The sequence below is a fragment of the Oryza glaberrima genome, chromosome 12 (genome assembly GCF_000147395.1).
Source record: "Oryza glaberrima chromosome 12, OglaRS2, whole genome shotgun sequence".
Taxonomy (NCBI): Eukaryota; Viridiplantae; Streptophyta; class Magnoliopsida; order Poales; family Poaceae; genus Oryza; species Oryza glaberrima.
The window spans coordinates 9,093,723-9,109,124 of NC_068337.1; the positions used below are offsets into that span (position 1 = coordinate 9,093,723).

The 15,402-nt window shown below is 38.9% G+C and overlaps 1 protein-coding gene across 3 annotated transcripts; it reads right to left on the reverse strand.

The window, feature by feature from the left end:
• Positions 1 to 1,128: 1,128 nt before the first annotated feature.
• Positions 1,129 to 9,194, reverse strand: LOC127757995 (cystinosin homolog). 3 transcript variants are annotated; one of them, XM_052283590.1, is made up of 9 exons: positions 8,794 to 9,194; positions 7,286 to 7,418; positions 5,282 to 5,371; positions 5,080 to 5,204; positions 4,904 to 4,946; positions 4,227 to 4,344; positions 4,090 to 4,139; positions 3,863 to 3,935; positions 1,129 to 1,402 (listed from the first exon to the last, which is right to left on the reverse strand). In XM_052283590.1, the coding sequence occupies exons 1-9, from the start codon at positions 8,910 to 8,912 to the stop codon at positions 1,350 to 1,352; spliced, it is 804 nt and encodes a 267-aa protein (XP_052139550.1). In that variant the 5' UTR covers positions 8,913 to 9,194; the 3' UTR covers positions 1,129 to 1,349. The 3 variants fall into 3 exon arrangements, with proteins under 3 accessions (XP_052139550.1, XP_052139549.1, XP_052139548.1); XM_052283589.1 differs by having other exon boundaries at positions 1,129 to 1,405; XM_052283588.1 differs by lacking the exon at positions 1,129 to 1,402 and having other exon boundaries at positions 3,530 to 3,935; positions 8,794 to 9,180.
• Positions 9,195 to 15,402: the final 6,208 nt, after the last annotated feature.

Genomic DNA, 15,402 nt, shown 5'->3' on the forward strand with positions numbered 1-15,402 from the left:
GTACCCTAAGCTGGGAGGGGACGGTCGCCGCTCCACCCGGGCGTCACCCTCCTCAGGGGATGCCACATGGGTTTGGGGGCGACCTCCTCGCTCTAAACATGATACCCCCGGGTCCATATCACCGACACTGATGATGTTAATGAGAAATGATAATTATGTTGCTACAATTATTTATACTGACAATCGTACTTTACTTTACATATTTATTTTATAAATGCTTTACAAATTTACCGTTTGTGAAATATTGTAAAACAACCTAGCTTTATGCATATTAACCTACAAATAGCTCTTGTTTGATATTTAGAGCTTGCATGTATGTAGGATTGTATTGCCATGCCAATCTGACACTTGTATCTTTTTTGGATCATTGGTTAATTTGTTTTGCATGTTTAGTTGATCTCTTCAAGATGGTTCATTAGGGGTCTATCCCTACTCGGATTGCTTATGGGTATTGGGTAGATAAATTTCCGTGCGAACCTATCATAAGGCTGTTTGGCCAAATGAATTCTAAATTTAGACTATAAATTATTCGTGTGTTAGTATTCCTTCTTTATGGATACCATTTATTTTGATGAAAGCGTTTTGGTATATTCTAGATAGAACTATCTAGACATGAGTATGTGATGAACAAACTAGATGTATAGCTTAACAAACTAAGTCAAATCTTCTGGGATTTGTAACACATCTGGTCGCCTCTTTCGTGTGGTTTGACGGGTACATCTCATGCTAAAGTTAATTAACATGCTAAGTCCCAGCAATATCTATTTTGCTCAATATTTGGCACTACTTAAATTATATTTAATGGTGTTTACTTGGGATCATGAGGCATATTGAGGCTTGAGTGGCTATTATGCGTGTATAGATCCCACTCAGCTAAAACCATGTGATGGTCACAAGTGACACTCGGCAGTATAATTTTTGGTGTGCCTTACACTAGGCCAAACCTGACGGCAAAAAATACCATACAAAAACAGAAAAGAGTGTGGGACAAACGTGAAAACCCCACTGACCGCACACGTAAGAGGATCGTGACAGCTTGCGCATTAGTATTCTCGCTTCACCCATACACGTTTTTTTGCTTCAACGGAGATTTATGACTAGAAGAATACTTAAATTGACTAAAAAATATTCCATGATACATTTTTGCTTACATTGATGAAAATAAACTAGGACAATTCCATCTCGATACATCTGATCTTCGTTATCCATCTTGGATGATGTACAAAGCCAAATTCTTGCCAAAGAGATTTTACGCTTCTTTGGATGGGCTTGGAGCATTTCTAAATAGTCTGGGCCCTTTTCTCGGCCCACCTAATGGCAACAGGGCCCATCTTCTCCAGCTTAAAGTTTTATGCTGCCGCCACGTGTTTTGCTTCGATGGGGAGAATTGGATAGCCATTGGCTGCTGCGAAAAAATAAAAACGACATAGTCAAACAATGTAAAATAATTGAGTGAGATTAACTTTGCAGTTTGCTTCATAGAAAAACATTAACTTGGAATTGACTTTTTTTTAGCAAATAAAATTGTGTACTACATACATTGGTAGTATTTAAAGCGATCAGCATATTGTTTCTTTTAACAAGAATAAACCACGGCAAAAAAAAAAGGGTTTTCCGTTTAATTTCTCACAAAATATTGGTCCCAACCATGACGTTGTAAAAAATAATAATTACTAAATTTTCTCAAAAATGTACGGTAGAATTTTGCTGTCAGCTGTGCGTTCTAAGAGCGAGTACAATAGCAGATTACAAGTCAGCTGTAAACACATGTGGAGGAGGAAAGAGAAGAGAGAGAGAAGGAATGAATTTGTAGCCAGCTGTAACACGAACTCCAATATGTTACGTGTGTATAAGAGGTGGAACTATATATTAATGGTTTATAGATAACTATTGTATGAATGAGCTATTAGATTGGCTATAGGCCGTGTTTAGTTTCAAAGTTTTTCTTCAAACTTCTAATTTTTTCATCACATCAAAACTTTCCTACACACACAAACTTCCAACTTTTCCGTCACATCGTTCCAATTTCAACCAAACTTCCAATTTTAGCATGAATTAAACACAGCCATAGATGATTTGGAGTCAGTAGTTGGCTATACTATTATTAACTTGCTCTAAGAGCCAGTCTAGTAGGTCGTCGGCTGCTTACTCCAAAATGCCACGTTAATGTATGTATAATGCTTCCTCCAAGTTGATAATATTTGTTACATGGATAAGGACTCGGTCTTAAAAAAAAATAACTTTGACAACTTCTATTATAATTTATATAGAAATATCAACAAATAAATAATTTTATTGAAGTACTTTTTAAGACTAATTTATACATATGGCTTTATATTTCTAAGATAAATATTTTAGAAATTATTTATAGTCGAAGATTTTAAAGTCTAACTTCCTTTTATTTCAAACGACTAATATTATCGGTGGAAGGACTAACTATTACATGACCTCTGCACTCTATTTAAACTACTATTTTTTCTTCTCATCTCACCCTATCTCTTGGTAGTGCATGACACTGCTGGATTGATCAGGCTGCCTTGGAGCACGCGTATATCTAGCGCTTGTTTAATTGCTCTCTCATCATCTCACTATGAAAAATTAGCATAACAGGCAATAGCTTGTACCTGCTCTAAGCAGGTTTTTCTAATGGCTTCTCGCTCTACGTGAGCACATTTCCTAAATTGTTCGTATAAAAATTTTCTATAAGATTTTTCTAAAAAATCAAATATATTCATTTTTTAAGTCGATAATAATTAGTACTTTGATAATGGCCTATCTCATTTTTGTGCCAGAGAAAATCCCAGCCCAAACACTGAAATGCCTAAGTGTTTTGAATGATAAATTTACAAGATATTTTGGTGCACCTTTGTTCTAAAAACACATGATGCGAAAGGAGGGACAGTATATTAATAGTGTATCCGCTTGATATATCCATTCCGTTGATGCCGGATTGTATGAAGCCAATATTTTGACGCAAGGAAATTTTGAAGATAAAATTTGACAATATATCTATCATAACGCATTGTTAAGTAAACCGGCCACGCCAGAAAGGGCGACAAAATACCATGGAGTGACATGGACACATGAGCCGCGTAACATATGAAAGGTTTATTTTCTCTCAAAAAAACGAAAGAGAAACAATGAAAGGCTTATTTTAAAACATTAGCAATATTAGAAGAAAAAAATAACACTGTCCGCGTGACATTGCGATGTTAGCTGCAGTGGGATGTTCCTGGGCGTGACAGTTTAGCAAGGCTGTTTTTTAATTAGGTGGCTAATATTTTTGTCTAAGATGGTTGCAGAATACCAAATATTTTTTAAGAACAAGTGGTAACATATAGAGTGAAAGTGCCAGCCAAAATATTCCAAAGATCACAAATCATTTTGTTGATTAAAAAACGCAGCGAATTATATAAAAGGAACTGAAAAGGAGAACAACTGGGTTAAAAACAATCAAACTACAGTTAACAATAGGGGTAAATAACCTGAAACTGATGCTGAAAATAACCCAAAATAACAACAATGTAAATACCGAACTACAAAACATACTCATGACAAATCCGTGATAGATATTGTAAGTATACTTACACTTACATAATCACAAACATTGTTTTAAGACTAGTATCAAAGGCCTATTGTATCTACATCTTTACATTAATCCGTAAACAAATATGTACAAAATTTAGTTTTACGAAAAATGCATTTGTTTCATATGAATGGATAGTTGGGACTATACCCTGAAGCGAATGTAATCTGGGCCATAAAAAAGGTGAAATACAATAGGTATATCACACACTATCTTCTTCAGGCTTGTCTGAAGGCCTGATAAGAGGAGCTACCCTTTCAGAAATGATAGCCTTACCATTCTCATCTCGTTTGACAGGGTACAGCACATAGTGTTGGATTATGAATAAGATGTCGAAGAAAACGACTTCCTACAATATCAAAGACATGTCATTTTAGTTACTCGAGTTTAGCAAACATTAAGAGTTGTTCTTATTATTATTATTTAACATTGAGAAGGGCTTGTAGTTGGAAATCCTTAAGTGGTAAAGATAGTATTATTAGAGTAAAACAAGTCCTGCTCACCAATGAAAGAAGGGTTTTCCCAATATTTCCATAGAAGTTCACTAGCGTGTCTGCAACACAATATGTTCAGTCAGTAAAAATATCTGACATACTTAATATATATCATACACTATGATCAAAGGACCAATGCAGCTTACGTTGATCTATTGATTGCACACCCATCTGGCCAAAGTTTAGCACCCCTCCTGTAAGATCAAGTAAAATATTGCCAATACTCCAACCAATTGTACTCTTCCTCCTGAAGTTCATGATGGCCTAAGATAAACAGGAAACAGAATTGTTAGCAACAAATAACGGCACACTTTTCATTTTAGCGGCTACATGCAGTAGGATCAAATTAGGTTATACAACAGTAAGCAAGCATAGGCATTTTTTTTTTATTTCATTCAAACTAGAGTAAAATCCTACACAGCAAAGCCATTAGAAATTGTCTGGTAAGACAACAGAGATCAGCATAACTTGAAGTGTATATTGTGCCAACATAAGCTTGTGCTCAACTTCTATTATCAGGTCTAGACACATATACTCACCCTGCCTTTAATTGACCACATAGCTGGTGTCTATTAGTTTGTGCTTGTTTAAAATTTTCATTCTGTGGTTCTGGACTAATTGTGTGAGTTTGCTTTTATGTGAACTATGTAATAATTGGCTGTAGCTCGTTTGAGCAAAGGCCGGGATATTTTATTCCATTATCTAAAAAAAATTGACCACATATTATACTCTAAATCAAGGATTTTGCTAGTTCCCTATTCATTTTTCACCATTAGGATAACCATGTAACTGACTAAATATAGTAACAAGAACATATGACTACCTGAGGAATGTATTTGATTGCTGTCATCCCAACCTGTATTGAACTAAAGTACACATTAAGAGAAAGAAATCAGTTCCACTAGAGCAAAATGGAGCAATACATGTCAATAACAAACAATTAGCATAACTGAGCTTGATTAGAGAGATATTTTGTAGAACAGTGAAGAAAGAACTTACTTGAACACATCTATAAGCCAGAGCCAGTTACTTTTTGGCCAAGCTACAATAAGGCAAACAATAGCAGCTGTCCACACAATAGCAGTGATTGATATGCAGACTTTGGAGATTTTCTGGTTTCCTCGCTGTATATTGTACTGAAGTATCAGATACTGACAGAGTGAAAATAAGTAACTGTGGTTCATACAGCTGTTTAACTAACCTCGTAGATGAATACTTGAAAAAGGGTAAAAGCTGTCAAGGCAACCGCGTGTACAGAAAAGGCAACATCATTTGCCGCGACAGGAATCATCTGCATCAAATGATACAAAATAATATGTTTGATTTAGGCTTAGCAAATACAGTTTAAAGCTAATAAACATGAAGAAGAATGACACCAAGGTGGTCTCATTACAATTACACAACAAAAACAAAGGATATCGATTCATTGGGGTACAGCTTTCTTTTCTCTCAAATACTGGAGCAACTACAAGAATCAAAATTATATGTACATTACAACAACCCTTGGCACTCGAGAGAAGATAATTGATAACAAGTCAGCGCAGTTCCAGATTTCAAGCATTGATCCAAAAGAGGCATAGGCAATCACCAAATTTCTTTTGACAGGAACAGTAGTAAGACTTTACTAAACAAGATAGAAATATTTAAATAGTTGTAGAATACAGACTCTATGTTGTTTTTTTTATATGTACAAGACAACTACCGAGCTGATGTACATCACTCTTTAGATCTTGTTTAGGTGGCCCAAAATTCTGGCCCATCCACGTGAACAGGCTGGGAGTTACACTAAAATCATGGTTTATGATTAGAGTTTTTGTCCACCAAAACAAGAATAAAGGGCTTAATAATCTTATAATAGACCAAATCTGCCGACATAAAGCCACAAACCCCAGCTCGGATGGTGTTTAAACATCACAAAATGACTTTTCACATCAAAGGCATCCATGTGAACAGGCTGGGAATTTACACTAAAATCAAGGTTATTATTAGCATTTTTGTCCATCAAACAAGAATCAAGGGCTTAATATTCTTACAATAGACCAAATCTATCATCACAAACCTCCTCACTGATGGTGTTTAAACAGCAAAAAATGAATTTTCACATCAAAGGCATCCTCATAATGCCAACAGGATTTGGAAGAGTTCAGTGCCTCAGTGGTATACCAAACAGTAAGGTACCAGTACATCAGCTAAAATATTAGTCCTCATGGATATCAACCAAATTTACACGCAATACTAGTGACAGGCATGGTGCTTGCACAATCCTAATATTAGCTTAAAATAAAAAAACAAATGCAATCATGAAATGAGCCATCATTAGAATCCCACAAAATAATGCAAAGACGTGTGGATTGATAATGAGAAGAACATATTGGTCAATCATACAAATTGTAAATGGTTTTAAATGCCAGATAATACAAAACAAATTCTGCCCTGTCCAGCTACTTTGCCAGTTTTTTTTTTAACTAGGATGCCAGTTTGTTATGATGCAGAAGGAAAAAAATAAGAAGCGCGCTGAAGTTTCAAAACCTAATGTTGAAAAATTATTTACCTCAGCAAAGGTTTTCATTCAATAATATGACGAAAATAATGTACCAAAATGATCACAAACAATCTCCCTACTTTGCAATGAAATACACACATGCAAACGCCATTCCAGCATATTAGCCACATATAACACCGATTTTTTGTAAAGAAGGAATTCCATTACTCAGGGAAGGTAGTACGTTCGCTTTGATGCACATGAAAGATGGGGCTTCATGTTCTAACCAGAATCTTGATAGACCCTGATGTCAGGCTAGCTACACGATTCTAATAGTCCTTCCAATGGATAGTACCAACACCATGCCCATGCTGTGGCATCCAAATTACTAATTTGTTAATATATTATCTATGTGTAAATGCAAGCATTAATCTCTCATTTACTGTTATGATGGAATGTGTTCTATGTACTCAGCTGCACCAGTCCTATTTTGCTCCTGATGTTCTGGAACAAAACAACTAGAATAGAGACCACTCGTTACAGTACACTCATTGTCAACATGGAGATAGTATGGAAGTTGGGAATCAGGACAGCAGGTATCTGACTAGATACAACTAGCTTTGCTCATATTGTCCATCATTTACACTACGAACATTTTAATTTACATAGTACCATTTCATATCCAGACAAGATAAAAATATTTTAAAGGTCGATATGGCTAACCTCTTTATCACCATATGTCTCATGATACTGTCTCTGGATGAAGGGGCTGAAGAATAGAGCAGCATTGTATATGAGGTAGGATGAGTGCTTTGTCAAGTTCAACACCAGAAAATCAAAGTTCAGACCCACCACACTGCAATCAATTAATCCAGTTAAACCACGTGACAAGAAACATGAATATAAAAAATAAATATCTTAATCTAACAGACCGTCTGTCCCCAAACCACCAGACATCCAGAGCACCGTACAGTGTAAAACAGATTGACACAGGTGGCAATTTCCAACTCAATTAAGGAAATAGATTGTTATGAAGGTTATATTACTGTTTTAACTCTGATTAGTTCAAACTCTGAAGGTTTATTCATGAATGCACTCCTGATCATGAAGACATGCCATTTTGGACATCGCCACTATCTTAAACATATGACTTTGGCCACTAACTTCTCTTGCTAAATATTTAGTAAACTCGATAAAATTATAATATTATAAAAGGTACTTTTCGAGGCAAGTCTGTGTACATAATTTTCATTCATCCAATCTAAATAGTTAAAAGAACTTGATACATAAAGTTTGCAAAGTTTGACTTGAAGCATGTACAAAACGACACGATTCCATGACGTAGTAGGCAGCATATGGAAGGAGTTAAATACTTTGGATATTTTAGTTGCTTTCCAGAACAGAAGGAGTGTACGGATATGCCGACAAAGAACTTAAAGAAAACACCCCATTGGCCAATGAACAAGTGCAAAATAATTCGCCCACGTGAAGATCACATTTGATTGCGAAAACTCAGTGACAACAAGAATGTTCCCTAAAGAACTAATTATGCCCAAGTGAAAACCTTGTGATGGTAAGAAAGCATGAGCTTATAAGGTTAGTTTTTGCCCATTTATCATAACTACAGGCTATTCCAAGCGCAGGAAATGGATCTACTAGATTTGTAAGAACAAACTCTGGTGTTAATCTTAGTTACACTGCAGATGGTGCTTCTTAATAATCCACACACCACGGTCATGGTGGACGGTAGAACAGAAGCGGAATTTATTAAATGAGCAGATGGAGTTGTAAGAGCCACATGTCCTGCACTCCTTACTGCCAGAGTTTGCGAAAACATTCAATCTACTCTTAACTTTTGCTTTGTTCTCCTCCTAAATTTTGCATTCTCCATCAAATTATGGCGGCATCCGACAACAATTGACAATTTCCACTGGTTGAGCAATCAGCTCAGTAAGGACGACTCCACACTCTTTACCCAAAATTGAGGTCAGCTCCACCCATACATCCAAAGATTCGTCGCCCGTTGCAGCTTGCAAAGGCTATGGATGAACAAATCTCATGAATCAGATTAACCTAAGCACGCAATTAAAGAGGGTAATCTCCCTCAAATAATACATACACCAACAAATAAACACAGAATTCAAACACAGCAATAATATAAGCCAAGAAATGGCTAGCCACGAGCAAATCAGAGGATGAGGGGGGAAAAGGGAGATAGAAAAATCCGTCACCTCTTGCGCTTGAAGTTGAGGAAGACCTGCGGGTAGAAGCTGAAGGACCAAGCGAAGAAGGCGACCCACCCGAGCACCTGGTACAGCACCTCCATCCCCACCGAGTTCCACGACGACATCGCCGCGGCTCTCCCTCTCCCCCTCCCTCCCTCCCTTCACCCTAGCTGCTGTTGCTTTGGGATTCCGGATTCTCCCTCCCACCACTTGCTGCTCCGCTCCAATTCTTTATTGTTGACCGCGGAATTTATAGCGCGAGGAAAGCGAAGCCATCGCCCAATCGCATTTCTCACCTGGTTGGGTGGAGAAGAAGGGGATTGGTCGGAAACCGCCACAGAGGTTGCGGCTTATTCACGGTTCTGCCATGCCCCGGCTTTGCTCCTCGGGTTGGGGCTTGGGAGGGACGAACCGGGTCGGGATCCCGGCGACGTTCGTGCCAGTGCAGCAGAGGATGGATGGTCGTGGTGGCTGGCGTAGGTTGAGGGGTGTAATAACTAGTAACGGAACGGGATTCCGTCCTGGCGTGCGGATTGCCCTGAGATACGCTGACGTGGCGATGTGTTGCACCGTAGGGGGACTAGCTTGCATCACTCCACAGTTTTTTTTTTCTTTTGGTTAAAACTCACATGTTTTTTCAAGGATTGGACTAGCTATTGTTCACTTCATTTTTAAACCATGATTAACATGTAGTAATACTAACTTATACTCCCTCCATCCTAAAATGTAGTAGTTCTAACATATATCCAGATTCATAGTACTAGAATATATCCCATCCAACCAAAAGTTGATATATTTTGGGACGGAGGGAGTATTAAATGATTAAAACATGCGAATAATACGACACTCATAAAAGTTAAATAAAAACAAAAAGTATCTCAAGTAAAAACACTCCTAATGAAATTAGTCAAATTTTTTAATCATATTTTTAACACTTGAGAGCTTCAAGTATATATAAGTACTCCCTCCGTCCCAAAAAAAACTCAACCTACATCCCCTCCTAGGACAATGAATCTCGACTACCCTTTGTTCAGATTCGTTGTTTTAGACTTTTAGGAGGGGTCACATCTCATCCTAGGTTAACTTTTTTTTTGGACGGGGAGAGTACTTATATTACACTATGTATTTAATATATTATTATATTATATCTACTACAAGTTACATTGTAATTATAGTATAATTGCATTATAACTATAGTGTAATTATGTTGTAACTTATAATACAACTTTTTCTAGATCAAAACTCGATATATCCCTACGAATAATATCTAACCAAAAAAATATGAATGGCACATCTATAGCAAAATTAGATCCACACTGACCCATCCATTCAGCACGAATCTTATAGCAACTTATCCAACGGCTGAGAAAACAAAAGAGCCATAACAAAAATCACTCGACAGACGGATAGCAAAATTGATAAATAATCATTTTCTGACTACAAATCTGGCATTTTTTTTATTTACATATGGAATCAAGTATTGCATCATCAAGAATGGACATGGCATGCTATAGATTCCACCTTGTTTGGTATCTATTCATTGCGTTAGATCAGCCGAGGCATGGCCGCATGGCGCACCAAAAGTTCTCTATGATGGTAGTGGTATTTATTAATTTTAAGGTTGTGTAGAAATCAGCAAGAGTGGGCATGACACATCAAAAGTTCACTAATTGAGATAGCTTCTAGCTTGGCAAGTAGATTGACCAATTGAGATATTCCAAGAAATTAATGTTATGCTTGGATATCGTCGGGTGTAGCCATCTGTCTCATATGTTGTCGGTACGAATATAAAATACTTCCCCCCCCCCCCCCATATTAGCCTTTCTATTTTTTATCTATATATTCATTAACATACATATATATAAATTTAGACGCATATATAAAACATATATATGGTTTCATGTATAATTTTATTGAAAACTCAAAGCTTCTTATAATCTGAACAAGAAAAGGTAGTATGACTTTTTTTTATGCGGAAATCCTTCCATCCTGCTTTTCAGATTCTCAGGGAATCCATGGTTTTCTCTTGTAACCATAGTTTGTAAAAAAAACTTTGTTTTCTACTTCTCCTATTATGAAATTGGCAGAGCTCCTACCCTTTACTCCTAAAAAACTTTGTTTTCAGATTCTCAGCTAATTTTGTTTTCTTCATTCTACGCGGCACGGTGTACTTAAAACGTGGAAATCATGCCTTGTCTATGATGTAACCCTAATTCCTCTGTCATATGGCTGTAAACGGAGTACTACTACATTGAACAAAATTTTCAAAACTGTTGTACCAACTTAATGGTGTCGATTACAACAAGCTAGCTTACATTAATATTGTTAAAATACATATATGTGTATATGTGTGATCGATCTTAAGTTTTGAATCTCCCGTCTCTAACTGTAGTTTAAACCAAGAATTTGTCTCATAAATACTACTTCCTCCGCTTCACAATGTAAGACTTTCTAGCATTGTCCACCTTCATATAGATGCTAATGAATCTATATATATATATATATGTGGACAATGCTAGAAAGTTTTACATTGTGAAACGGAGGGAGTATATTTTTAGAGCGGGTGTACTAAATCTTTTTAATACTATATTCTTTTTGTCTCGTTTTAGCCATCCAATCAATAGTTCCTCCTTGTCCTCTATCCAGTATGAAAGGATAGTACATACTCCCTCCATCCCGTAATTTTGACAATTTAACCCTTTATAAAAATTTATTCTAAGAATAGTCTGTGCTAAAAACTTATTTCAAAAGTGAGCCGTGACCTCAGCGCCATTGGAATTAGTGCTGAGGTCTAACATCTCAGCGCCATTAATTTTGGCGCTAATCTCTCATCTGAGGTGGCACAAACTAGCCACATCATCATCATATGTCAGCGCCATATTAATTGGCGCTCACCACTGTACTAGTTAAAAAAGCGAACCTCCCATTCATAACTATAACTATGTGGTTACGGTAGCTCAGTGGTGGAAGTGATTTAATCTAGCTTGTTTCATCTTTTTACATTTTTCTGAAGTTCAAAATAATTTTTATAAATTAGGCTATATTATAATTTTATTGATCTATAATAAATGGAAATATCTAAAAAGTTTTATAATATGTATCATTTTTCTTGTTTCATCTTTTTACATTTTTCTGAAGTTCAAAATAATTTTTAAATGTTGCGAATATATTATAATTTTATTAATCTATAATAAATAGAAATATCTAAAAAGTTTTATAATATGTATCCTTTTCATATTGTCTAGTCAAGAATAAAATGATTTTTATAAGCCAAACTTATGATGTTGGTAGCAAATTAGGCTATAGCAAATAGTAGGAGGAAGTAAAAAAAATGTGCATGTTGTTGACATCGAACCCACAACCCAGAATCTTTAGCACATAACCACTACACCAACGATACCTACATGATAGAAACTACCATTTTCTGAATTTTAGCTACTGTCAAAGTTAGCGCCAAAGAGTATGGCGCCGACCACTTATGATGTGGCTAATACATGCCACCTCGGATGGAGGTTAGTGCCAAAATGAGTGGCGCTGAGATGGTGGATCTCAGCGCCAATCTCTATGGCGCTAAGGTCACGGCTTATTTTTGAAATAAGTTTTTGGTACAAACTATTCTTAGAATAAGCTTTTGCAAAGGGTCGAATTGTCAAAATTTCGGCCATCCATCCCAGTTTAATCATTCCCTAAGTAAAATACACCAAGACTAAGGAAACAAAAATATTCATCATTCTCAAATTAATCCTTATCTGTTAATGCACTACATCGCTTCGTGTCTCATGGATTGTTCATGTTTTAAATATTGCATGATATTGCACCGATAGAAATTAATCTTAGTTGGTTGCATGCAACATATTCAATGATGCTGTCGGTGATATGGGCCGGGGGTATCAGGTTTAGAAGGAGGAGGCTACCCCCCGATGCCACGTGGCCCTCCCCTGAAGGGAGTCAGACCCGAGGTGGGGTGGCGGCCACTCCTTCCCCAAAGACTAGTCGGAGGAGGCTGCCCCCCAATGCCACGTGGCCCTCCCATGAGGGGAGTCAGGCCCGAGGTGGGGCGGTAGCCACTCCTTCCCAGAGACTGGATGGAGGAGGCTGCCCTCCAATGCCACGTGGCCCTCCCCCGAGGGGGGTCGGGCCCGAGGTAGGGCGGCGGGCACTCCCTGGCCGAGACTAGAGGGAGAAGGCCGCCCCAGGCGCCACGTGGCTCCCTCCCGAGGGGGGATCGGGCCCGAGGTCGGGCGGCGGCCGCCCCCTCCCGTGACTAGGGGTCAGGCTCTCCCAACTCCCTCTCTAGGTCACCACGTACGGTGGGTTAGGTGTCCGCCTCCAGGTGCCCACCTACCGGTATTTATGGTGACCCGAGCGGTCACGCCACGCCGCATTTAGTGCGGTGTGCAGTGCACTCAACCGGTCTGTGACCGGTCGAATGACTGATGGGACCCAGGATGTCAGGCGCACCATCGCGTGTGTCAGGCGACGTGCAGCCCGACATATCCCATCAAATAATGATGGTGAGAGGTTCTCATCCTCTTATCCCAGCCGGAGTCGGTCCTCCCGCTCTGGTCAAAGCAAGGCTCCTGTTTCCCGGTGTAATAGAAGCCCAGAAGTCTTCACCCATTAAATGGTGACTGACAGGGGCACCCCCCGTGTCAGGCGGCAAGATTTAACAGGCCCCATCATCAAGACGACGTGCGCTTGGCTTCCCAAGTCAAGTGACAAGACATGCATTTAATGCAAAGATTATAATACTTCTCCACCGGAGCTAGGTTAGGTTGTTGGGACCATGTGGTAACCCCTTGAGGTATAAAAGGAGGTCCAGGCCTAGTGGTGGAGGGGGGGACTTCCGAGCGAACGGGCGCTTAGGTCTCGCAACCCCAAGCACTTGTGTTCTACACTCAATCAACCAAGCACAGGAGTAGGGTATTACGCTTCCTAGCGGCCCGAACCTGTATAAACCCCTTTTGTCCCATCGTCTTTAGGGGATTGAACTCCCTCAAGATCACACAGCATCGCTCACCAAAACCTCGGATCTCACTCGCTCCCCCGGCCGAACTCACGAAAGGGGGGTCTCACGACTTCTTGCTAGAGAGGATCACGCCTCGACAGATGCATATTTATTCTTTGCACAAATAAACGAATAGATACTTGTTAGATTATCAACATTTTGGAAAGACCTTAAAAACCTTAGGGAATGATCAAAATGAGATGGAGGGGGTAGTTTATTAACCTCTTGCTTAATCTGTCTTAAAATAGCTGGAGTCTTGGAGTACCGCCTAGGACCAGCATGTATCGTAGATAGTCAAGACAGATTGCGATGCTCATATTGAATGTGTATCTCGCTTTCAGTAGCATATGGACCTATCAATTTATAGTGGAGTAGGCATATATCTTCTCCTCTTTTATGCCTATTCACTGCAGAAGATTTAGCACTAAATAAGACAAGTAGTTATCCGTTGAAAACTTGAAATGAATGAAACAGTTCAGAGCAGGGTGTCCCATGTTCACTGGTTCAGGCGTTCAGTCCAAATGTCATATATATCCAGATATATTTGTCTTGGGAAAAATCAACGGTTTTCTTCATGATTTTTGCTAAAATATGCCATATTTGGATGTGGCATATGAAGTATTTGTGATAATTATATGCATAAGACACGATGGACAAATATTTTGACACTTGACGAGATCAAATCCAGCCCTCCTAAAAAAGGGCGATGCTCCGGTGCTCTCTACTGGTAGTATTAGGGCAATCCCAACCCATAACACTAGACATGGTTTCCATAAACTCCACATCATCAAGAAACTAGTATTAAGCACTACTCTTCCAATGCAAACACCACCATTCCATACTTCAATTTAATGCTACTTATCTCACATGATGTTTTGGATGTTATGTAGAACCCATGTCTCATGCAAGACATGGTTTCCTTCTCTTTCCTCATTTATTCACTTGCCACATCATTTTTTGTCCTAGGTGGCAACTTATTTAATGTTATGGACACCATCCTAGTTATTAGGTTGGGAATGCCCTTATACAACCAGTAGAGCTAATCTGAACCATTTATTTTTAAGGGTAGATTAGTAAAGTACTTAGATTAATTAGGGGTAAATTTGACACTTAGAATTTTTTTTCTCCTTGTGAGTCCCATGGTCAGCGTCGTTCGCTCCCTCATCCATCGAAACCGAACGACGGTGGAGAGCGTGACTCCGGCTGGGGCTGGAGGTCAAGCGCCGATCGACCTCTTGCCTCGCTTTCCTTGTCTCGTGTGGGTCTAGCGACGCCGCCGCCGCCGCCATATCCTCGGTCCGCCCCGCGCTCCAGTCCGTGCTCGACAAGGCCAGCTCCGGCTTCGACTTCGCGCCCAGGGCATCGTTGATGGGCAGAAAATGCCGAAAGGTCTCCACGTTCGAGTCATCGAGCTCCTCGGATCTTGACAAGTTTCAGAGAAAATTACAGAGTCAAATGTCCGTTGCTCCTTTATTTCCAACCAAAAAGATCTGATCAGTTGCAGTGTTAATTGCAACCGATAAATTAATCGATCATGTTTGTAAAAAAGATATATACGAGGGCGGTGAGAAAGGCGGCGAGGGCGGGGAGGTGAGTTGGTGACGGAT